Source organism: Dipteris shenzhenensis, chromosome 1 (genome assembly GCF_047967505.1).
Source record: "Dipteris shenzhenensis isolate YYH24624 ecotype China chromosome 1, Dip_SZ_1.0, whole genome shotgun sequence".
Classification (NCBI taxonomy): Eukaryota; Viridiplantae; Streptophyta; class Polypodiopsida; order Gleicheniales; family Dipteridaceae; genus Dipteris; species Dipteris shenzhenensis.
The window spans coordinates 43,590,386-43,615,375 of record NC_141596.1 but is presented as its reverse complement, the minus strand read 5'-3'; the positions used below and the strand labels follow the sequence as shown (position 1 = coordinate 43,615,375).

Sequence of the window (24,990 nt, the reverse complement as noted above, 5' to 3'; positions counted from 1 at the left end):
GGGAAATTGTATGGTAAGTTGTATTTAACAAATAATTTCAATATTCTTTTTGGGGACGTGTCTCTAGTTTTGAAAACTTAAAACACTTTTACATCCAAACTATGGACGGTGTAGATGGACTTGTTCAACATTGGATGGTGAATGTGCATTGTATATTTTAATCCATTCAATTGTGCTATTCATATAAGGGCTCACGCATAGTGCCTATTTTGAAGAATTTGATCAAACTCCTCATCTAAGGGATAGCATGCAGGACTCATTTTTAGCTGTTGATTCCTTCCTGATTTAGGAATTGAGATGATCCTCATAAAAAGGATTTATGAGGTACCTATGGGAGCTGCCAACCATAGTGATTGTGCAAGCAAGCAGCTAGCTGTATAGTGGCTACCACGTGGACACGAATGTGTGAAAGTAGCAAGCCACGTGGCCCATAATTATAAATTGTTTGTGGTCCTTGGATCATTGTAAAATCTAAGGGCTCCAAATCTAGAGATTCCATGTTCTAACACATGGCTATGCCTTCATGACCCTATTCAAACAATGTAAGGGATAGATGAAGAGCTGTAAATCAAGTAGATATTTGTCCACGAGAGAAGGGTAGAATGAAGAACTCGTTCCTCCATCAATGAGGAGGCTAGCTTATATTACTTTTGATAAGTTAATCATAATTACATGTCTGCTTGATTCCTTACCCAAAGAGGCCTTTTTTAAGGCCAAAACTCCCCTACTGCAATAAGAATTCTGCTTTAGAGGTTTGCTTTATTCCTTACTGAAAGATGCCCTTTTTTAGGCCAAAACTTCCCTACTGCATTAAGAAGGATCTTGTTGTTGCTATGGCCAACAAATCTTACAAGAAAAGAGAACACTCTGAGGATGTGAACGCAAGCGTCATCAATTTGCCTCTAAACATCAAAGTAGGTTGAAATTTGATGACCGGTGCCCCATCACTATGCTTGACCCCAAGTTATTGAAAAGGCTATGGTGTTACAAATCAAGGAATTATGCATGGAAGTTGTGGATAGGCAGTAGAATGGCTTCAGAAAGGGAAGAGGCATTTTTTAGAATATCTCCTCAATGCTTAGTTATATGTGTGACTCCAAGTAGAACTATGTTTTGTTTGGCTTTGATTGAGATAAGGCTTATGAAAAAATTAGATGGGCTTCAATTATCTTGATGCTACAATGGTTGGGATTTGGTAAACGTTTTATGAGGTTCACAAAGGCTTTTGCAAATGCCAACAATTCTATGGTCCATTAGGCAAGGACTCTCTCTCTCTCTCTCTCTCTCTCTCTCTCTCTAGAGCTCTTTCTCTCTCTCTCTCTCTCTCTCTCTCTCTCTATATATATATATATATATATATATATATTCACAAAGGCTTTTTGCAAATGTCAGCAATTCTATGTCTCGATCAAGAGATCCATCAGGCAAGGATTCTCTACCCCCACCCCGACCTCCACCTCCACCTCCACCTCCACCTCCACCTCTACCTCCACCTCGACCTCGACCTCGACCTCGACCTCGACGTCTACCTCTACCCCTACCTCTACCTCTACCTCTACCTCTACCTCTACCTCCAACTCGACCTCGACTTCCAACTCTACCTCTACCCTACCTCTCTATCTTTACCTCGACCTCTCTATCTCCACCTCCACGTCCACCTCCACCTCTATCTATCTATCTATATATATGAATATATAAATATGAATAAATAAATAAATATACCTTTGTAAGACTAGAATATATCCAATCATACAAATTCAGATTTTTGTTCTAAAGTCCAAATTTCTACAAAGAAATAAAAGAGAAAACGAAATAGAAGAAAAATGAGCTAAAAAAGAAAAAAAGGGCAGACATACCTAGCAAGCATAGCAACAATTATCTCATCATTAGTGTCCAAGCATAAGCAGCTATACTAGGTTTCTAAAGACTCACGGAGTCTCTTGGGCAAGGGCAAACCCAATGCTTACCAAAATGCGTCAATTAAACAAAAGGGAAAGATAACAAGAAATAAAGAAGAAAGGAAGAAGGTGACTAAGCAAAAATAAACAAACAAATCAAGAAACAAAGGTAACCAAAAAACATGAATAAAATCTCTCTCTCTCTCTCTCTCTCTCTCTCTCTCTCTCTCATGAAATAATGAATTATTTAAAACCCAAAAAAATAATTAAAGGAACCACTTAGACTTATGTATTGCTTCCTACAAAGATGCAAAATTAAATTCCTTACTTAGAAAGCACATGCATACTCAATTTAACTCTCTTATGATGACCTCTTTGCATCCCCCTTCCTCTAAAGTTACCACGTCCTCCTCCATAGGACTGGTTTTCTTGAATTTGCTGCATATTTTGATTTCTTCCATAGCCTCCAAATCAGTAGCTTGCTCTACCTCTACCTCTACCTCTACCTCTTCCAGCATTTGAGTAGAGACAGCTTCTTTTGAAGTTCCTCTTGAAGAAGATGTACCACCATTTCTCTGATCTTCAAAAATTAGAAGAGCAATCAACTCCTCAAAATCAAGAAAATTCTCATGGATGGCAATGGATGTCTAGAATTGTGCATAATCCTTTTCCCATTCAAGGTCATAGAAACTAAATCATCATCTTCCACTCGTGACCCAATAGAAGCAAGTGCATCTGCAATCTTCTTCACCTTCATGTGGTAGTCATTCCTGCTCATATTTTCTCTTTGCACATTATGCAATTCATGCTTGAGCTGCATTTTCCTAAATTGCCTATTTATGCTATACATTTTTGTCAAAGTATCCCACGCCTCCTTGGGCGTGCTTGCATCCTGAATATGCACAATTATAGAATTTAAAATACTAAATGGCTCCCAAGGATGTTTTGAGTCGGGATGCCTAGGGTGAAAATCACCTAATGGTTCATGGATAGAGACATGGGCCAAGGGGCGGGATACTGTATGATAGGTTGATGACCCTTTTTCATTGAAGATTAGTGGGTTTGATCAAGTGTCTCTACTTGTTTCAACGTGAAATGACTTTGGGTCCCTTTTACTATGGAAGGGCAAGAACGGGACGGTAGATAGTAGTCTCTTGATGGGAAGAGTCATGGTTGTGGCTTCAATAGACCTGCCTAGGACAAGAGGGTTGCAAAGGAGACAAGACAAGAGGGTTGCAAAGGAAAGGATTATGTCGTTGAGAGCAGATGTGCGATATAAGAAAGGTGGACTAAACCGATGGAAGAGATCTAGAGTTAGTTTAAGCTTTGAGCTTTTGAGACACAAGTGGTAATGGATACAAGAAGGATGGATGACAAATATCAATTAATGGAGTATAATTTCCAAGATAATCTTCAAACAAATCACTACAATCTATAGTTTAAGCTTTGTGCTTTTGAGACACAAGTGGTAATGGATACAAGAAGGATGGATGACAAATGGCCAATTAATGGAGTATAGTTTCCAAGATAATCTTCAAACAAATCACTGCAATCTATATAGGTGCCTAATTGCCAAAGTCCTTGATGGAAAAGATGAATGCAAAATGAAATCTTAGAAGGGGAGCCAATAGTGTAGAATAAGCATCGCAACGTCTGCAAGACTAGCCAAGTGGTTGATGTAGAGTGGTGTAAGCGCTTTAAAGAAGACACGTTGCACCTACAATAGTCGTATCCCAAGGCTAGACGCCTCTGGCACCAATTAGAGAATGCCTCTTGCATTCTTTGCAAGAAAACCTCATCAAGCTTGCCTTTTCCACTGCTCGTTTTAACAAGTGATCTCAAATTTCTATCTAGTAAAAAAGGCAAGCACCAACTTATTTTTGACACACCGAATAGCTTTGAACCCACACACTCTCAAGTAGGACCATGCAGCCGCAACAAAAATACAACCACCGCCCTTTAGCTTCCTTTGCCAAAAAAACTCATTTTAGTAGGTTAAAGGCGATCCTTGATGGACATGGCCCTGTTGTTGCGTCCTGTTGTTGCGAGGCAGAGATCAAGGGATTATTAGTCAAACTCTTGGAGAGGTTACTCTTAAACTTGAGTGGTGTGCTTAGACTTATTGCATTGCAATGGCCAAAAGAAGTGTGCCCTTTTTCTGACCATCCCTTTAATAAATATGCCGTTATTTTTTCCTAAAAATTTTCAGAAACCAGAGTCTTCTAAATAGCATTATCTTCAAAATAGAGAGGAAAAATTAGCTTCTTTTACCAAGATTATGTCAAGCATGTAGATCATTTAAACCATTCAACAGTGACTAACAAATACTAACCTCAAGCTCTACTAAAATTAGAATCAAATAAAACCTCATTATTATGTCCCCTTTCGTTAAAACAACCAGGGGACAGACTGGGGGCAGGCCACACATTTTGTTGACGTGTGGCACTGCAAGCAAAAATTTTAACTCATCATAAATTTATGAACAGGAACCTAAGCCGCAATACTGAGTCACTGGTCTGGGGCAATTTATCTGCCCTATACATGAAGGTGTTGACCCAAAGGTAAATGCCCCCTAATGCTTCAAATGCGTGAGATATCTCGTCCAAAAACAAACGTTGTCGCCCAGTTTACAGCTACATAAAATCTGTTCCGCCAACTGACCACACGGGTTAGATAAGCCGAACGCCATACCAGCCAGCTCAAAATGCCTGCCCAAGAAATACCTTTGGATTCCTGTAAACAACATTTAAGGTAGTGTTCAGTATAGCAGGTTTACAACTCTTACAGACAAACCTCAGGAAGTAAACCCATCGTTCAACTACTTGTTGTATGATCAAACATGTGCTGTACTTAATGAGCAGGTCTATCAGTACTTAGGATTAGAAAATTGTTAGCAAAAAAAGTAAAAACAAAGATGAGTTAAACAAAAACAAACACGTAGACATAAAATTACTTGCATTTAGCCTGCAAACTGAAGTCAGCCAATAAAAGCTGATCAATATGCTTAAAAATCAGGAGGAGGCCGTGGAATTCATAGAGTAATCGAAAACTTGTGAATGTGACGTATCCCATTAGCTCACCTTACTTTGGCGAAGATCAACCAATGCTTTGTATCTGCCAACAGTGGCCATACTACCCAAATGTCTGTAAACAAAAGGTTCACCTTCTGGCACGTTTGTGCTGCCTGCATGGCCACCACCAGCTTTCAACACCCTGTTCAGCTCCTTAGCCAGATACTTTCCCTCCCTCTCTGCAACCTGGACGGCAATGCAATCGCGAGATATGATAAAAATGAAGATTCTATTAAGAAATTCATGTACAATATTTAACAACAGACAGAGAACGTGCCTCCTCAAACCTTTTTCCTTCAAACCCCCGTGACTCAGTGTAGTGTCATAAGCAGATTTGTGTGCCTACTTGTCAAATGACTTCTCTGCTTGATGCAGTTTTAAGAGCTTCGTGACAGCATATCTCAGGTAATTTTTCATGTGAGATGTGCAGCTTAGAGCAAAATATTACGTTACAGTAGTTCTAACCTGTGCCAGGGCAGGGAGAACAGGCTTTCCAACACTTTCAACATAGCCGGCACAATCACCAATTGCATACACGTCATCCAGACCAGGAACCTTCAGCCTTTCATCCACTCCTATCCTGCCAGACATAAGTACACGATCTATATGTGATCATGTAAACAGAAATTCGCTGCCAAAGAAGGGTGACTACACAACAGTTGCAAACCTTCCATCTCGTGACTTTGGCAATTCCAATGCTTTGACAAATGGAGATGGCCCCACACCAGTGGACCAAACCAGCAAGCCGTAAGGCACCTCTAACCCATTACTGAGCACAATTTTTTCAGGTTGCACATCTTTTACAACCCCCTGCACCAGCTTTACTCCGGCCTATAGGTAAAAAGAAATTTATGTTATTCTTTCACTGATCCACAACCAGGAAGTCTGATTATAAGAGTAAACTAAGTCTATAAGAGTGAAATAACCATGGGCAAACAATCTCTCTCTCTCTCTCTCTCTCTCTCTCTCTCACACACACACACACACACAAAACCCACCCACAAACCTACGACCCCACCCCCGCTCCTATGCCTAGCCACCCATGTACCCCCAACCATGCCCAGCTACCAACCTACACGTGCACACAAAGTCATCAGAATGCAAGTTGAAATTTCATGAGCCAATTCCTTAGGGGCATCATTGCAAATATGTCCATTGCCTTTCACATACCTCAGCAAGTAACTCTTATATAGCTCGAAGCCTTGCTGTCTCAATATATTAACTTAATATTGGATTGCATTACGGCCCTCTAAATATTATTGCATGACTCCCTTCACGTCTTATGCCTAAATCATTGTAAGTTCGTAGCCACACATGGGCAGACTTGATCGACACCTTCCATGTAGTCCATTCCAATCTCAAATAAGCCATCTCTACAGATGCCAACATGCAATCACATAATATATATTGCTAATCCCTAGGGGGAGAGCCAATGATGTAACATTGCCCCTAGGGGGAATGCCTTGGGTTAGGAAGAAAAAAGTAAAGACAATGGTCATTGATTGTTAGGATTAAGTGGCCTAATGGTGGGCTTAAAGGTTTAATAGTTAGGACAGCTAGGAGAGTTAGTACTAATCCTAGGCCATAAGCGAACTACATATTTAGAAGTTGACCACTGAGCTTAGGAGTGGCAATTGCACATCTACGTCGTCCTAGAGAATCGTCCTTAGTTGACCTGTCGTACTTGCATCATGCTAATTTGACTATGAGAGTTCATTAGTACAAAGAATCTTACATTTTTGCATTCAATTGAAAATAAAAATGAAAATGCCCATTTTTTTCTTGCATGCGTTTGTTGTTGTTTCTCTTGATCCTAAGGGAATAGTAAATCCTAAGATAGAGTGAGTGCCAAGAGTACCTTACCATTTAAGTAAACACAGAAGAGGAGGAATTAAAGCGACAATTGTCAAAGCACCTTGAGAAAAGGGCATATTCAGACCAATAGTTCTCCATGGGCAAGATGGGTCTATGCAATTGCGCATAGAATATCATGCCCTTAATAAGGTGACACTTAGAAACCAGTATTTGATCAATTGCAAGAAGTATTTCAGTAAGATTGACGTATGTTCTCAGTAACATCAGGTAAAACTTGTTTTAGAACCCGTAAAGGTCATTACTAGTTTAGAGTAATGTAATGCTGATGAATGGCATCTTAGACCGTGTCTAGGCACGTTTGTATCTCTTTTTATAGATGATATACTGAGCTATGGTAAGGCTAAACAACAGCATTTGGAGCACTTGAAGTCAGTCTTCGATTGCTTAGGCAACATAAGTTGCATGCCAAACAGTTTGAGTGTGACTTCTTTTGTAAGAATGGTCAGGTACCTTGGTGATATTCTCTCTAAGAAAGAAATACATATGGATCCAGAGAAAATTCAAGCTGTTTTGGAGTGGCCTACTCTGACTACTCTACAAGGGTTTGTCAAGGATTATGCTCGTTTTCAATTTCCACCTTCACCAGAGATCTACTTATCTTTCAAATAAGGAAAAGGCCTTCTCTTAAAGTTAATGGAAATAAGATGTGGTTAGAGGAAAGTACCTTTACTTGGACTGATGAAGCTAAAAGAGCTTTTCAGCTTACTAAACATTTGACAGCCATTGGCCCACTCTTGAAACGAAGCGATCCTAATAAACATTTCATACTTGAAATGATGCAAGCAAGAGAGTTGTGGGGGCAGAATGGACGACTAATCAAATTTGAAAGCAAGAAATGTGACATAGTTCAAGAAAACTATTCAACATATGAGAAAGAACTTTATGCTATTATCCATGGTTTGAAAAAATGGAGGCACCATTTGTACACTGCTAAATTTGATTGACTAAGAGAGTATCAAGTGGTTAATTGAAAGACCAAGTGGCCTGAATTGATGTAAGAGTTCAATATCCAATTATGATATCGAAAAAGAAAGGATAGTTTGGTAGCCGCTGCATGGAGTCGAATGCCCATGGTTAATTTGTAGATGTTAATAAGCCCACCTCTCTCTCTATCTTTTCACACATGGGTACATAGACACGGACAGAGTCATTGATTACCTAGACTAGAGATGCATTGACTATTCATACACAACGTTGCCCGACTAAACTCATGGGGCCTATCGACCCAGCCCTACACGAAAAGAGATCCCAGACTTGTTCTTCACAGGAGAACATATCATTAGGACGTGCCGTGATCATGACCTAGAATTCCAAATATGCCAGGGCGGCAAGAGATTTGGACACAGGCCCAACAACCACTCATCCCATTTGAGATACTCTCCTTGCGACATCTCGTCATCAGACCAAGTCACACCACCCTCAAGAACATACTACAGAAAACAATCACACAAGCCAAGAGAAGGTCTTAGATACGTCCGAGAGACAATGTGTCTCTTAGTGGGACCCCAATTGGACCCACCCAAAGCTTATGCTACTAATGACCGACACATAACATAGATACATCATACAAGACATGCAACATTACATGGTAGGATTCACTCCTGATGCATAGAGCTTTGTTTTTTGTCTTTTGTAATAGCTCATTGGAGGTGTGATAGACACCCACTAGTTTCCCCATTGGTGGTGTACTCTCATGTTCGTTTCAGTTCTCCTTGGTCTCCATGGCTTTTTTGGCCTTCTGCAAAATTTATCAACCTCTCTCTCTCTCTCTCTCTCTCTCTCTCTCTCTCTCTCACACACACACACACACACGTGCGTGCGTGCACGAACAAACAGTAAAAACGAGCTTCACATATGCTCTCTCAATCTATTGTGCAATCCCTCTTCTCCAAGCTTAGTAGCCACACACCTCACAAAGTTTCACTTACCTCTCAACCACAGAGGTAAAAAACAGCTAAGAGTGGGCAGCAAGAAGAATCGCAAAGAAAGACAAAAAATCTAGTCTCCATGAGGCATCCAAAAATCAATAGCAGAAGGAAAAAGCAGTATGACAAGAGGAGACGAGTGAAATAGCAGAGAGAGAGAGAGAGAGAGTTGTTAATGTCCACTAGAGACCCAACAAGGTCTATGGGTCATTTACACATAGACCATTTACACAGCCCCCCAAAAAAAACACACACTAGCTCACTTTTTCACCATTAGCTAATTGGGCTCCCCCTCTCAACTTAATCTAATATAAACTTTCATTTGTATGAATTTCATGCATCACCTGGAACATACATGTCTACGGAATATCCATGCTTGTGCACTCAATAATACAATTTTAAAGCCAAAGGCTAAATGTTAGTAATCTAACGCTATCCAAAAAAAGGGGACCAAACCCTTTGGCAATAAGATGGTAAAACGTTAATACATTACCTTTGTTAAATGTTTGATAGCATATAGGCGTAGACTAATATCAAACGAGGAAAGAATTTCCTTTGCCTGCACACAAAGCAAAGCATGGTATAAATCAATTGACAAAATATGAGATTATAGATTTTCAAGTTGATGTAGAATAATGATGATCGCACTAAGATTTGAAAGAAATTCCAGTTCTTATACTGGAAGCAAGCATGCATTTTCTGTAAATTTAGGGATGTACATTTAAGGAGACAAGAAGGTCTTGAGTCTAAGCATTTTATTTAAATAAGATAAATTATCCCCAACTTGTGAGGAATCAAAGTGAGTCAATCTCCGCTAACATTGTTGTATAAAATGTTATGGCTTACTAGGAAAATAATTTCTTGTCATAACAACTAGATTTATTGAACATTAATGGCAGCTTCTTTCCGGAATAATTTAAGTATGCATAAGCACACCATCATGCACGGAATATTTACAAAAATGACTTTTGAAAAGGATAAGACCTTGTATACTACTTAGATCTCAAGTAATTTTTTTTAATTGATGAAATCTGCATAAATTCATACCACAAACCACCTTGCCACAAAGCGTAGCTTTTTTCATCCTATACCACAAAAAGCCTCCAAAGATACCATATTGCAGATACAGAAGTAAAAGTACAAGAAACATTAATTGAACATGATAGCCCTACTCTAGGACTAGGATAGGACTAACTACCCTAACAGATATGATGACTAACTGTCCCAAATGCTAACTAGAACTAATGTCCAGTGGTGCACGTCTATTGCAGATAGAGTCGTAACAGTACAAATAAACATGAAGTGGAGATTTTAGCCCTAGTCTAGGACTAGGATAGTAAGTCATACGATGACTAACTATCCACTGTTCCAAATGCTAACTAGAACTAATGTCCTAGGCCTACAAGGCTATAGTAGGGTCTAGGTCTAAATCCCCCTCAATTATATGACTAGAGTAGTTTGGAAATATGTCGGAGATACATGGAATATATGCCATGGTTGCACATGCTCATCCAAAAGAACATAGCAACCTATGGAAATACAAGGATGTCAGTATCACGTAACAAATGGAGTCAAGTGTAAAGCTTGTCGAAACAGTTCAAACTTGGGTCATGGTAGCGCTTTGGTGAAGTTATATTTCAAATTGTAAGACAAGTGAATATCTCTTGCTAATAGTCGTTCTCTGACGTAATGATAATGGACCTCAATGTGCTTAGCATGTGCATGAAACACAAGATTGCTTGCTATGGCTAAAACACTCTGACCATCAATGTAGCTAGTAGTGGAAGAATTTTGACAATCGATGTAGATAGTGGTGGAAAATTTCTGCAACATAGTCAGTGTAGACAGTGGTGGAAAATTTCTGACCCACATAGTCAGCGTAGACAATGGTTGAAGTTTTCTCACCGGTATCAAGATTTGCAAGTAGTTTCCGGAGCCAGATACATTCCACAGTAGCTGTAAAAGCCGCCTCGTACTCAGCCTCATAGCTAGACATCGCAACTGTAGGCTGCTTTTTATTAAACCAAGAAACTAGATGAAGCTCCAAGAATAAAACAATTGCCACTATGTGACACTCTAGTGTCATAACATCCTGCCCAGTCATTGTGTGTAAATGCATGCAGAAGTGAAGAACTTCAACCATAAAGAAGCCCCAAGGTTCGAGTATCTTTCAAGTATCTGAAGACATATTTCACTGCCTACCAGTGCTGTGTACTAAGATCATGTCAGCTGGGAGACAGAATACTGAAAGATCAGGCTGTGTGTGACAACTATATCAAGCATCCAACAGCCTGCTGAACATCAAAAGAATCAGTTGCATATCCAAAATGAAGTGGAAACCAAGTTCCAAAGGTGTAGAAATTAGTTTACAAATTCTGGACTGACTCATTATAATACTCCCCTCAACATGAGGGAGCTAAATTTCAAGATAATAGTTAAGATGGCCCAAGCTTGTGAACTCAAATGACTGCTACAAATCAGCTTTAAAAGCTGCAACATGCTGAGTAGAAGGTCCAGCCAAAAGCATATGATCAACATATAATATTAAAATCAGCAAATCTGCATCACGCTTGCGAACATAAAGAGCGCTTTCTATAGGAATGTTCAAAAAGAACATGAGCATGTATCAAGGCTAGAGTGTCTGCTTCAAACCATAAAGGACTTTATGCAAGCGGCATACCTTATTTTCAGATCCTTTGACCTCGAAACCAAAAGGCTGAGTGACATACACCTCCTCATGCAAGTCTCCATGAAGGAAAGCAGTTTTGATATCCAGTTGGTACACTTGCCAAATGATGATGGACTGCAATAGCAATGACACAACTGACAGGAGTAATGCGTGAAGGGAGTGCAAATGTCTCCTCAAAATCAATGCCTTGCTGTTGAGAATAACCTTTTGCAACAAGACGGACTTCCTAACGGTCAACACTGCCATCAGCTTTCCTTTTGAGTTATATACCCACTTGTGCCTATGGCACACTTGCCTTCAAGCAAATCACACAATTCCCAAGTGCCATTGTCATGAATTGAGTCCACCTCAGACTTTATAGCAGCATCCAATCCTTGCTATCAAAAGTATCATTGTGACACAATGGCTCTTCATTGCAAGCTGTCGTAGTCAATGCAACATCCACCGAGTGTCCCTGCATGAGATGAGAAGCTGCACTTGTGTCGGGAAACAAAGGCTCAGCTTGTCTGCTGTCCTTTAATGTATCTAACAGCCATCTAGAAACTGTTTTCACTACCTTATAACAGCCCTCTCTTTGGTCATTTGCTTGTTTTGTGGTAGCTTGATCAATGTGGGGGAATTCAGGCTGAAAATCAGAATCATTTTGTGGCTGTAAATCACCTGCTAGTGGCTGAGTTGGAGCCTCCACAGGGGCAAAATCTCCACCCAACCTATTGCGATCTACTCACACTCACATAGATGTCAAAATCATGTATGTCTTTTTACAACTTTCTACCTCCACAAATGCAATCGCCCAAGAAGATTCATTGCTTAACATGGCTGCTTGTCATGTATTTACCAGACATGCATTGATCACTTTAGTGTGACTTCTTTGCCCCTAGGGCCTAGACACAAGACTATCAAATCTTTCCAACCATTGGAACCCCATCCCCAAAACCTTGGCAAACAAATTCTTGACCGTAATTGTTTCAATGCACATAACAAGCACCCACCCATTCACATTTCTCTCTCATTGATCCACCAGTGGACCTAATACACTCTGACTGGAATGTAACAATTCGGTCTGGCAATGCTCGACGGTGTCCTAGAAAGCAAACTATGCATCAGTGACACTTTCCATCTCATCTTTCTAGTTCCAGCCAAGGGCCTATGTGGATGAATCTGCATGGGCCAGCTAGCCATAAGAAATTGATTCACGCATTGGTCTAAAAAGTCAACATAAAAGGCGAAAAGGAGACAACACACTCATCTAGGCCCTATTCACTTCTAAAATTCTAAGACCTAGGTTAACATCTATATTGTACCAAGAAATATTTCATTCATGCTTTTACCGAAGAATAGGACATCTAGGGAACCTTGCTAATAGTCTAGCAAACACCATAAGACATACATAGCCTACTTGTTGAGGTTGAAATGAACATCTCAATCACTAAATTTGTGGCTCAGATCAAAACTCTTACTAAGGAAATGCAAAGAGTTACAGTAGTGGCTTATGCAAGAATGCTCATGGCAAAGATATTGAAAGATCAGCAAGCTGGACAGAAATTCAAACGAGAGTGGCATACGCAGATTGAAAATCACTTGCACTTAAGTCTAGTGGACAAAGGCAATAAAGTCATAAATGCAGGCATGCATCTAGAGACATAAGCCCACATGATTTCTATCAAATCCTACAAGCCTCCTAAGGCAAAGTATGCAACAGAATCTATGGGAAAGATGAAAGAGCCAAAAAAAAGTTCCATAGTAAGATGAAAAAGCTCTATAGTACTATTCCTAATGACAGAACAAAAAGCTCTAATGTGGGAAAAAGTGCACACACACAGCCAAACTTTTTTTTTCAGAGACCCTCCTTGATAAAGGAGCACCTAAGTGGGCTATCCTAACAACCTCACTCTTGAGAAATGATAGCCTAAAATGGGTGACCATGCTCTAACCTTGGTGGAGAAATTTAGCCATAATTCATAACATGCCTATTTTGATGCATGTAGCTTTACTAAATGGTGCAAAAGCATGATAAATATCTATATCATATCTTGCCATTTTGACATGCTACATGAACTGATTTGGATTTGTCAATCAAAACGATACAGATTGTCAAAGTTTCGCTGTTTTTGACGATCAGCATAGATTTTTCAAAAAAAAATGTTGCCCAGCTTTTGTCTCAAACCCCAATGAGCACCTAATTTTATTAAATTCAACTTACAAAAACACTGCACATCACAATGTGCACAGTGAAGTCCTTAAGGTGATTGTGGATTTGTTTTTTGCAGGGCCACACAGGAAAGGTGGCTCAAAGTCGAGATGCCCTTAGCTTTCTTTGAAAGCCTCTATTGCTTGCAAGTGGAAAGCATGCAGGACTATATACTCCAATGATTCAATGTCCTTGGCAATGTTGGGGGTAAATTTTCTTGTGGACACGATGGTTGTAAAAGAGAAAGAGTTAGATATTCATAATGTAGCTCGATAATTGGGTATAGGATAGATTTTCCCTGTGGAGCGGGTCTGATAAAGCTACAGTTCCCTCATCTCTGGGGATATAAGTTAAGATTTTCCATGTAAAGTAGATCTGGGCTCTTTCATAAGGCAGCCACGCAAATCAAACACCCCAATGTAGCACAGTCTGCAATAAACTTTTTTGCTGTAGTTCCCTTCCCTCTCAGCCATACAGCCCTTCCTCTCAAACCATTCCATTTCCTTGCATCCTCTTTCAACCCCTTCTCTTCTCACTCTTTCCACCCTCTGTCTCACAGTAGTCACCTTTGTGACTCTCCTCCATATTGGCCCTTTCGAAGTAGCAAGTCATTTGTTTGCAAACTAAAAGAGAACCATCTTTATTATGCAACTTTCCTGTAACGAAATGTAAGACGCGTGGAATAGAACTGAATTAAGATCCTGAAGCTCCTCAAAAGATTCACATTATTGAAATTCACAATACAAGCTGAGAATGCATATTTTGAGAAACTTCAAGCCAGCAATCTTAGGGAAACCAGCACATCGAGGATAGTTTGGGTTGTTCTCTTGTAAAAGGTAGAGAATGCAAAATTGTGTGCATGCGGGTGTCCGTGCCCGTGTCCCTGTCCATGTGTTCTTGAAATACATAGTCCAGCATGTACATAGATTATTAATGTGCTACAAGCAAATAAAATAAAAAATCATCTTCCTCGCAGCAAAAAAAACTGGCAGTACACAATTGCAGGTGAGGGGAAAGGAAGGAACCTCAATGAGGGTGACATTTATGTAATCTTTTACATGAGCATATCTCTGATGAACATCCCTCTTGATGAAGTCACTAAGTTCGCCACTAAATTCCACCCCTGTGGGTCCTCCACCAACAACAACACAATGCAGAAGTCTTTTCTTCTCTTCCTCTGTAGTTCCTGCACAGGCCATAAAATGATAGCAGTGATAAACACATTCGCCCATTCAAAGTACTCGTGATGGATAAAGTATTTGCTTCAAAATGGAGGTAAGAGAATAAGAGAGAGAGGTAGACACAAAGAGAGAGAGAGAGAGAGAGAGAGAGAATGTGACATGATGGTATTAATGTCCATTGGAGATCCAACAGGTTACGGGATCTATGGGACAAGAAAGATGAAAGGTAGAATTTGGCCTAGTAATTAGAAGGTGCAGCTCCAAGGTCTCTTGAAGGTAAAATTCACCAGAAACCACTGATCTGCAAATGGCATATATAGTCAATACCAGCTTTCTCCCTGCACGAGATCTACACTTTCATGAAGAAATAGATTGTAGAATTTTCTCAGTTAACAAGCCACTAGTTCCACACTAGTATCCTGGTTTGGGTTAAATACCACCTGTTCATCCTCTACCTCACCATTGTCATTGATGAAGGTCACTTCTTTCTTTTTCTTTGGTTAGCACTGGCTCTCCTAGAGACAGTGCTTTAGGATTGAGTTGAGTGGGAGTTTTGTGATTATTCTTAGTTTTTTAGGAATTTATATTAGGAATCTTTAAAATTCTTAACCTCTACTTTTAGATGGCTGTTGCCTTTTCAACTTTTAGCTTGTGTGTGGTTGTTGGCTTTTCATTAGCTTGTGTGTGCTTTTTACCCCCCTCCAACATGGCTATAAATCAATTCCGGGGCTCCACTCTCCCTCCATGCTTGAGCTCTCCCTAGAACGATTGCCTTGGCTTCTTCCAACTACAAGTCTTCAAGTCACTTCAAGCTTTCCAATCGCTCATCCAAGTCTTGCGTGTTTGTTTGTGAGCAAGGTGCGAAAGCCATTCGCCTGTTAACTACTGAAGCCGTTGCTTGAAAAAAACATTTGCTATCCAAAAAGCCGTTTGCTAGAAAAACAGGATTTGCCTGTAGAAAAAAATCAGTTTTTCTTTTTAAGGGCTTTATGCCAGCCAAACGGGCTTTATGTTTGCGTAATGGGGTTTATGCTTGCCAGTGAAGAGATTGTCGTCTACTGGATCTTTTTATAAAAATAAAGCCCAAAAAAACCCCAGAAAGTTGACATCAAAACTTTGTAGGTATCATTCGTAAAACCTTCAAGGAAAAATAAGGCTGATTTACCTTCCAGCTTTAATTTATAGTTTTTTTTATAAAGGCAATGGCTTTTCAGTCAGTCTGAGAGCATGCAAATAACTGTAGAACCTTGACAAATCCTAATGGATCTTGTGAGTCCTCAAAGCGTTTCTTTTTTATTATTCCTTACTAAACAATCGACAATGTCTAAAGACCCTTAAAACCCACAAGTTGGAGCCAAGTGCTTTCGTGCATACATGCACCCTTGTTATGTTATTATCTCCTTTTCTATTGCAATGCTTTGTATAGAAGCTCATTGTAATTGCTGGTGGGATTGGTGATTTCCATGGTTCTCGGTTCGAAACTCACTGTAAAAGTCACCAACACAGTGCAACTTCATTTGACAATGTCAATCATTAATTTGTTAAGACTCACATCCTTGTTACAAAATGATAAATTGTTTCGATTGCATAATGGTGATAGGGAAGGAGTTGACCCAATCCCACTTTGATAATCAAACTTCGTGTGGTCCCATGCCAATGATCAAATTCAATCTGTTGAGTTTAAGCATCACAGCTTCTTTACTAAATTCACGTTGAAACCTTTTCAAGAATGCATCTCTTAGATTTAACCCACCTTTGAAGTGACCAATAGAATTTCGGTCAAACTATTCTATTGTTTATTTATGAATGTCGTTGAAAAGTAAATCAAAAACTCCTTGATGGTGTTACATTGTAAAATCTCAGCCGTTCTACAGAGGCTTTGCAAGTTAAACACCTCCTTTGAGTATAAATATTGCCTTCACCTTCGGTGCCACCATTGTTGGATAATGTAAACTGGTGGTGCATCTACTAGTGGTGTTTGATTCAATGGTGATAGTACTACCTTACTCCCCAAATTTTGGTGGAAATCCTTTCGGCAATTTGTTATAGTTGAACTTCAGGGTTCAGCTTCTACAAAGAGCTCTGGTTCTTTGGCCTTTTTTGGCTCCTTTCCCTTTGCTGCCTACAATCTCGTATCCAAAGGGATATTGTCTATCCTCACATTTAATTTCTTCATCTCTTTGACTTCTTTCTAGCCCTCGCAACAATTCAACTTGGTTTCTTTCACCCACTCTTGTCAACCGTTCTGATCTTTGTTGGTAATATCTTTGTACTCTTCGATTTCTTTCTTTCCTTCTTCAACTGACATTTATTTTCTTGGAGTTGTCCTCCGCTTTAGAGGCTGATCTTATGCATACCATGAATGAAGATAAGCAATGCTCTTACACATTCTTTGGTTCAATTCTCTGTCACCAAGTATACCGAAATTTGGAATTAACCTTCGGTAATAATTGATTCTACCCAGGAACAACCTGATTGTCTCTTTCCTTCTCCCTCCATTCTCTAGAATTTCATGTACCAAGGCATCCTTTTTGTGTAATTCATCCACAAAATCGTCCCTCAGCAAGTATTCTAATGCAAATCGATGTGACTATTCAAATGCTCATAGTGTTCATCCCAAATTTCTCTGTAGCATTTAAAGCTTCACTCTTCTGTAATGTAAGGTATAATGAACAAAGATAAATGCACCTTCTCCTTGTTTAGTGCCAGTTTTGTCCCTTTCACCTCATAGATCTTCTTCTCTTCATTGTACACCCATACTACCTCTCTTTCGTGCTAGATCTTCTCATAAATCTTTTGTTGTAGGTCCTTCAGAAGGTCTGTGTACCTTTGGGTCACTTCTTTCCATTCTCGACCTTCTTCAGTGCTACCTTGCACACTCATCCTCTTTTCAGCATTATTCTTCATTAGCACATATAGCAATATTGCCCAATAGGATAGTGGCTGAAGAATGGCATGAGATTTGAGTCAAGGGATCGTTTCCAAGCAGGTATAGACTCGTGTGGATAGAGATCCCTAATCTTCCAATCGCTTTATGGTCTGAACTATTAAAAAAGTAGAGGGAGGTTCCTTGCTTAAAGCCAATACTCCTACACAGTGGAAGTTCACCACAAGAAACTTATGTGGAACACAACTCAAATACATGTGCTTACTTAAATGTAAAGAGGGCAATGCAGATCTGAACGAAAACTCAGGTATACAGCCAAGGAAGAATAGATATATAGGTAAATATCAAGTACAAAAACTTGCCAACACATGTAACAACACTGCTAGAAACAATTCCTGAGGTAAGGTACCAAAACAAGGCTCTGTTTGCTGCACCCTCTGTAGGTAACTCCTCTTCTGTCACGAGCCTCTGTGAGGGCTTCAGTAGCTGCTCAAGGCTGAGCACACCTGCAAAGATATGTGCTGATGTGTACTGCAGACAAAGCTCCCTTTGCTGCACCCCTTGTGCTCTCCTACAGGTGTAGGTCTGCGCCTAAATCTGCTGCTGACATTAGGGACTTGTGCTCTTGCAAAGTAATCTCTGGATGATGATTTCTAGGGGGCACCCACTGCTCTTCACTGTTGCACAGTGATCTGTAGGCTGAGCACCCAAGGAATGGATGCGGCTACCACAATGAGCTCATTTTAGAGGGCTGAATGCCCCTGGAACCAGCCGACTGGTTCGCTGGTCTGTTTGTTTCACAGACTGCGGTCAGCCGACCCACTCTGTAGGCAGCCAGGTCAGCCGACCTGCTGCTCTGGGTCCATGCCTATTTAAGGCCCTGTATGAGCCACCAAACAGTCTGCTCCATGGCCCTGCTCCAACCAGCAATTTCTGGTCCAAGTCACGAACGTCTTCTGTGTCCCAAGGCACCAACAGGATCATCCAGTATAAAGATAAAGACCAACCAAACCCTGCAACGTACCAAAGATCTTGGGCCTGTTTCAACCCAATATACAACCGATACCATCCGCATCTTAGACCTTGATTACCCGCATAGTGAGATCCTAGTGGCTGGTTCACGTTTGATCCTGACTAGAAGGAATCCCTCCAGCCTCTCCTCAATCCTCTAGATCTCTCACCTCCACCATAAAGGCTTTGCCAACATCGTCATCTGGTCCTACCAGCATAATGCTACTTGGCTTGTGTGGAGAAGCCTCTTGATCACCTCTGTTGATCAGCAACTCAAGCTTGTTGAAGTCTTTGTCACTATTCTCGAGAGCAACCTTGCAGCAGGTGTCAAAAGCCTCTGCAGTAAGAGATGCCCCTGTCTGTACGGAAGGCTTTCACCTTCCACTCTCCAGCCAACTGAGAGCAGTTGTACAAACACATCCCCCAAAGAAATCTACAAAATCTCTAATCAAACATAATGAGGATACATACCTTACAGACTTAATTTGGTGATGCTTGCCGTTGGATCAAGCCAGGTACCTCCCAGAAGTACAGTCTTCATCCATGCCTTTATGTCAGTCAGTGCACATGTTCCACGTTGCCCTCGGTGACTTCAAGCTCCATTTCTGAGTGAGCCTCTTCATCCCGGCAAGTGTACTGGACTGGTCCTCAGTTCCCATGGCTGAGCAAAATCTTCCATCCTCCACCACGCTAGACTCCTCGATGTCTTTCATGAACCCTATCACACCTGGGTCCGCAAACTTTATCTCAATGGGACAAGGTGTCATTGCTAAGAATAGTTCTTCTCTTACAACATTGGCCTCAGACAGGTCGCTCTTTGCTTGGTCCGCCTTCTTCTTTCTACAAGCAAAATGTCCAGGTGTGTCACAATGGAAGCATTTCCTATGATTCTTTCTCTTCTTCTTATTATCACTATCAGGAGCATCCTCGTCTTCATTCTTGGCATCCTTGTTTTTCTATGGCTTCCATTTGCCACTCTTGTTCTTGGCTATGAGAGCCGCCTCATCACCATTGTCATCCTCCTTTCTGTTGTACAACTTCATCTAGGCTTCCTCCTGAAGCAACAGCAGACCCAGATCCTCCAATGTAAGTAGCCTTGTCCATTCTCCCTTGGTGAGAATCGTCACCAACCCTCGGTAGCCCCTCGAAAGCTTGGTGACCTGGAGCATAGCTAATTGATTACCGTCCACCTTGTGGGCAACTGCTTCTAGTTGATCCCTAAGAATCTTGACCTTCATCAGGAAGTCATGGGCTGACTCTCCTTCATCTATTTTTGAAGTTGAACAGTTGATTTTGAAGTATGATGATCCTCCCTGTGCTCTTGGTCTCATATTGATCAAGTTCCACTCCTCCACTTTATCTTGATCTGCCTAGCATTGGATGGCAATGGATATTCAGTTCTCCATATAGGATAGTTGGTTCTGTCCAGCTTTCTAGACTCCCAAAAATTGGGAATGAGAGAGTTGGAATCCATGGCAAGGTGTAGATAACCTGAAGTCTGCAAGCACACCTGAATGTGAAATCTCCTTTCTTCTCGGCAAGGACTCCACCCTTCAGTTTGGAGAAGATTCCTTGTCTTCGACCTTCTAGGCTATCTCTGGATAATAACCTTTAACACAACTCAAATACATGTGCTTACTCAAATGTAAAGAGGTTTGGTTGTACTGCCTATGGGCATGTGCCAAAGTATCAAGAAGGAAGCTGGATTGAAGGTCCCTGCATGCAATTTTGTTGGCTATGAGAAGAACAAAGTTATATAACATCCATAAGAGAAAGCTTATCTTCAGCAGGGCCATTTAGCCATCTGAATGAACAAAGTACAAAGTAGCCAAATCGGAAAGCAATCATTCCAGATCATTGCAGGTCTAATCCTAAGGGAAAGAAGGTTGTGGAGGACAATATTCCACCCTCAACTCATGAAAACAAACTGTTCAAATGGTGGTGTGCAGGAATGACCTAAGTTTAGCACTGAGGGAACCAGGAGGCCTCAGAGCGTCAAGAAATACATCTACTTAACACTCTTAACAACTCAAATGCAGCATTTATAAGAGATTGCAGAGGGCAGGAGCCTTGAACAAACATGGCAAGATCCTATGCATGAAGTCACACACAAGACTTGTGTAAATTGCCTGAGGGTTAAGGTCATTGGCACCACATTGATATACAGAATCAAGCAAGATTCACAGGAAAAGCCAGTAGCTTAAGCCAGACTGGAGGCCAATGGAAACAGTCAAATTCAAGGTATTGAAGAGACATTTGCACCCATGGCACGGCTGAATATCATAAGAACTATATACCTTCATAAGACTAGAATATAGCCAATCTTACAAATTAAAATTTTTTATAGTTCTAACAAGCGAAGAACAAAGGAAAGAAGTGAACTTGTAAGCGACTTTAGACAAAATTAAGAGCGACAAAGAAAAATAAAAAATAATAATAACTTAGTAAGCAAAGTTACGCTTATGTTCTCTCTGTACCATAAGAATTGTCCTTTCTATAGCTACAGAAAAGAGCTGGCCTATTTCTTGGCCATGCAGGCTGTACATAAGTTACTATGGAAACAATTTTCAATGATGAGACCATTCAATCAGCACGTTTCTTCCTGCTTTGAATGCAATTTGTGCAATGGAACAAACAGCATTTCCTTCTGCCTTATGCAAAATCGTTTCCACATTGCACTGTACCAGCATTCTTTTGTGTGCGCACATGAACGAGTCAAACTCATGCAGATTTGAATTCTAAAATTTTGCTAAATCAACGGACATATGTAAAAAGATATACCGGGAATATCAGAGAGCATGAGATTCAGAAGAAGCTTTTTCCGAATACTCTGAGCATCAGAGACCTCACGAAGAAAGATAGCATGGTCCTGCACGCCTTGTATATTAAACGTCAGAGCTTGTGCTCCGGCTGCAATAACAAGCTTGTCATATGCTACAGTGAAAGTTTTAGCCTTCTCACTCTTCGCGTCACCACTCTCATCCGCCGCCACACAATGGATCTGGCATGCAAAGAAGATATTGATCAACAAGCTTAGAGATAAGAGAAAACCACAAAAACAACCCACGACGGGCTCCAAAATGAGAACGTGATGTGCATAGTTTTGACTGAAGGTGGCTTCAGGAATGGGAAGAATGACAAGATCAAGGGGCGTGGGCGTCTTGTGTCTGTGTCAATGAAGTGGCATCTGCTGCACCCATTCAAAACGGTAACTTGTATAAAAGAATAATTAAGCCTAAAGACTCCTCAAGCTTAAAAGCAAGCGCGAAAGTAAACATTCACGCGGTAAAATAAGTACTCCGATCAGTAAGCCAATACAAGGGCAGACAGATGGGACAGAATGCCTTGGTTGAGAGATGAACGCTACGGGGAAGCCAAAGTGAGCTAATGGGTAAAACGAGACAAACCACGGAGACGCTGAAAAAGAAAGGATTGAAAGCAAGCCTAACGCATCCATGAAAATATTGCGACAGAGGCTAAATATGATCACACCAACATCCTACTGGTTTTTGTGTAGCTCATGACTACTAAGATACCATACAAGCTATAACGTATAGAAGTTGTCAACGTCGTTAGCTAGTATACAGAACGTTATAAACAAAGCTGGCAATCCCGATCCCAAAGGCTCGTCACCTCCGAGAGAATCTCAACAGGGCGTTCAATGGCACATAGCTCAGAGTTGGGTAGACAGATCGACAGCGCCAATTACAATTAGTGGTGCAGGCAGAGCAATCGTCAATTCAAGCTGAACAGACCAAATCATCGGGCGACGAGGTACACGTATGATCCTCTCAGTAGAGCACATTTTGGAATGAATGCAGTAACAAAGCAAAAAGGGCACCACGCAGCATTTCCAGCCTTGTGGCAACGTTTTCTGTTCACACTCCTTATACTCAATTCGAGCGCTTTACGATCGTTTATGAAAACTGTATCCATCGGACGTAGTCCAGGACTATCGTTGCTCAAGATGGCTACCTCATGCTTTTCTGTATCGACGCGCATGCATCGAGCAAGGAAGAAAAAGGAGTTCGGAGCTTTAGAGAAGGCCGTCTGGATGCGTGTGACTGGTTCTGCCACAGAGCGGAATTCAAGTGTTCCAACGCACGTAGAGGCCAGCAAAGGTGTAAAGACCATATGATTTCGTGGAGAAACGCAAACAATGTCGCAGAGCTTGGTGTCCAGATCCTTCATGAGACGACAGCCAGCCCAGCCAGATCCCAGAACCACGATCCTTGGCTTTGCCCCGGGTTTCGTTGCGGGCAAACTACTTATGCTCGTAATTTGTGCTTCTGGCTGACTATGAACGGGAGGAGGTTCTGGCTGATGATCAACAGGAGGAAGCTCAGCGTGTGCGACAGCTTGCTCGCTATGAACGAAGCGATATGATCCCATGCATCCCCTGATGGCGACAAACCTTTGGCTATCAGGGAAACTAGTGAATATGCAGGAAGAAAATGCGAATGCATTTCCTCCTCCTCGTGCTGCTGCTGCTGCTGCTGGATTGTTTAGGAAGGCTCCCTGCAGCTTTCGCGCTGTTTCCAAGTGAGACCTCACCAGATGGCGCAGCGCCATGAATGCACAGAATTCCGCACAGCAACAAATCCGTCCAAGAGAAGGCTTTACAATTCCTGCGATCGCTCCTCAAATTCTCTCAGTGCGGAGGACCCGTACTTTCCAACCTGGAATTCCAAATTTTCAATCAGGAGCCGTAATTCGTCACACCAAATCCTTCGAAGCTACTCAAAGAGTGTCAAAGACGCGGACGACGAGCAGGAAGAACGAATCGAATTCTGCGGAGGATGCAGCGAACGGAGCATCACGCATCTAGGCGGAGAACAAAGCGGCATTCGATGAAACGGCTCTCACCCGGGACTCGAAACCAGCAGCAAAAAGCGCTGGCAAGAAGAAAAATGCGCGGGGAGATGGAAGAAAGAATTAGCGGGGATGGCGTGGAGGGAGGCGAAATTGTGGCGATGGAGGCAAAGGGGAGCTTGGAGAGGAGAAAAAATGGTGATGGAGAGGCATGAGAAGGAGCAAAATGAGCGATGGCGATGGCGATGGCGATGGAGGAGGCGATGCAGGGCAACGAAGAAGACGATGAAAAGAAGAAGAAGAAGAAGACAATGAAAGAAGAAGCAATTTTTTTTTTTGAAGAGAGTTTTCTTGAACAAGACACGCTTGGCATCTTCGCTTTTAGGTTCCCCTTCCACTTGTCCCTCACCCCCGCCGTCCGATCCTCCATCCAACGGCCCCCTTCCTTTCCTTGGGCCCCAAGCTTCCTTCTCGGGACCTTGAAACCCCCCCACGGCAGCCCTAATGGAAAACCGTTTTTGGCCTCCCCCCTCTGCGTCAGCCATAGAGCCCGTTCCCACCATGGCTAAAATGCTAGGTCCTAGTAGCAGTACCTTTTGCGCGGGAGATGGAAAAAAGAGCTCTCCCGGCATTACGATGCCACTGCTCTTGCAACCAATAGTTTATGTCCCTTCCGGGTTTTTGGGTTCACACAAGCATCATTTTCAACTGACACGAGCAGGCATGGCACATGAGTAGAGGGCAGGCAACGAGTGGGAACACTCACTCGAAAATGCCCACCTACGCTTGAGCAACGCTCTTTCAGCATTGAAAAGCACTACATGGGAACGCACTCTTAGCAATCATTCTCATTTTGTAAAGCAAAAATTCGGAAATTTTAGGATTAATTTGCTTTTAAAATAAAGTGTGATGCTTTGATTGGTTACTTCTAAAATAGGTGTAATGCTTTGATTGGCTGCGTCAAGTGGGAGTTAAGTGCACTAATGGAGAATTCAAGACTTAGAGCCCCTCGTTTTTTTTGTCATTCCGTCTCTCTCTCCATTCACTACCTCCTTTGTTTTACATTTTGAGCAGGCCTTATGCATGACAAAGTCATTCATTTCTTTCACTTGTTTTTCTTGGAAACTTGTGTCCTCGTAGAACATGGGCGTGCCTGAATTTCACACATATAACAAGTGGCACAAGGTGCTGCCGAGAGACCAAAAAAGCTGCTAAAGCAGCCACAGGGGCTTGAGAAATCAATTGTTGTTGCAGGGGGGCAAGAACTTGCAGGGAGGGGGGGCTCTAGCTTGTTTTCATTTCAAACATGAAAGTGGATCATTGCTATGGCCTAGCCGTAGCGGGGCAATCCTAATAAATGTTGTCGATCGCATTGCCCAATAATAGTTGGTCGGGTGGTTGATGGGTTGGATCATATCTCTGAGGGCCAGGTGTGGTTCCTCCACAGCAC

At 41.5% G+C, this 24,990-nt stretch overlaps 1 protein-coding gene across 2 annotated transcripts; it reads right to left on the bottom strand.

Annotated features, from left to right (window-relative positions):
* Positions 1-4,242: 4,242 nt before the first annotated feature.
* Positions 4,243-23,825, bottom strand: LOC147905893 (internal alternative NAD(P)H-ubiquinone oxidoreductase A1, mitochondrial-like). 2 transcript variants are annotated; one of them, XM_087375349.1, is made up of 9 exons: positions 23,595-23,825; positions 22,704-23,407; positions 21,510-21,729; positions 14,675-14,835; positions 9,263-9,328; positions 5,637-5,800; positions 5,435-5,549; positions 4,979-5,155; positions 4,243-4,631 (listed from the first exon to the last, which is right to left on the bottom strand). In XM_087375349.1, the coding sequence occupies exons 2-9, from the start codon at positions 23,298-23,300 to the stop codon at positions 4,479-4,481; spliced, it is 1,653 nt and encodes a 550-aa protein (XP_087231475.1). In that variant the 5' UTR covers positions 23,301-23,407; positions 23,595-23,825; the 3' UTR covers positions 4,243-4,478. The 2 variants fall into 2 exon arrangements, with proteins under 2 accessions (XP_087231475.1, XP_087231484.1); XM_087375358.1 differs by lacking the exons at positions 5,435-5,549; positions 5,637-5,800.
* Between the last annotated feature and the right edge of the window lie 1,165 nt (positions 23,826-24,990).

Excerpts from the sequence above, each read along its gene's own strand:
- LOC147905893 (XM_087375349.1), bottom strand. The coding sequence starts at position 23,300 with ATGGCGCTGCGCCATCTGGTGAGGTCTCACTTGGAAACAGCGCGAAAG. Across the intron at positions 21,730-22,703 it reads TCGATACAGAAAAGCATGAG|ATCCATTGTGTGGCGGCGGA; the intron begins GTAGCCATCTTG and ends TTTGCATGCCAG. Across the intron at positions 9,329-14,674 it reads TAAATGTCACCCTCATTGAG|GCAAAGGAAATTCTTTCCTC; the intron begins GTTCCTTCCTTT and ends CTTTGTGTGCAG.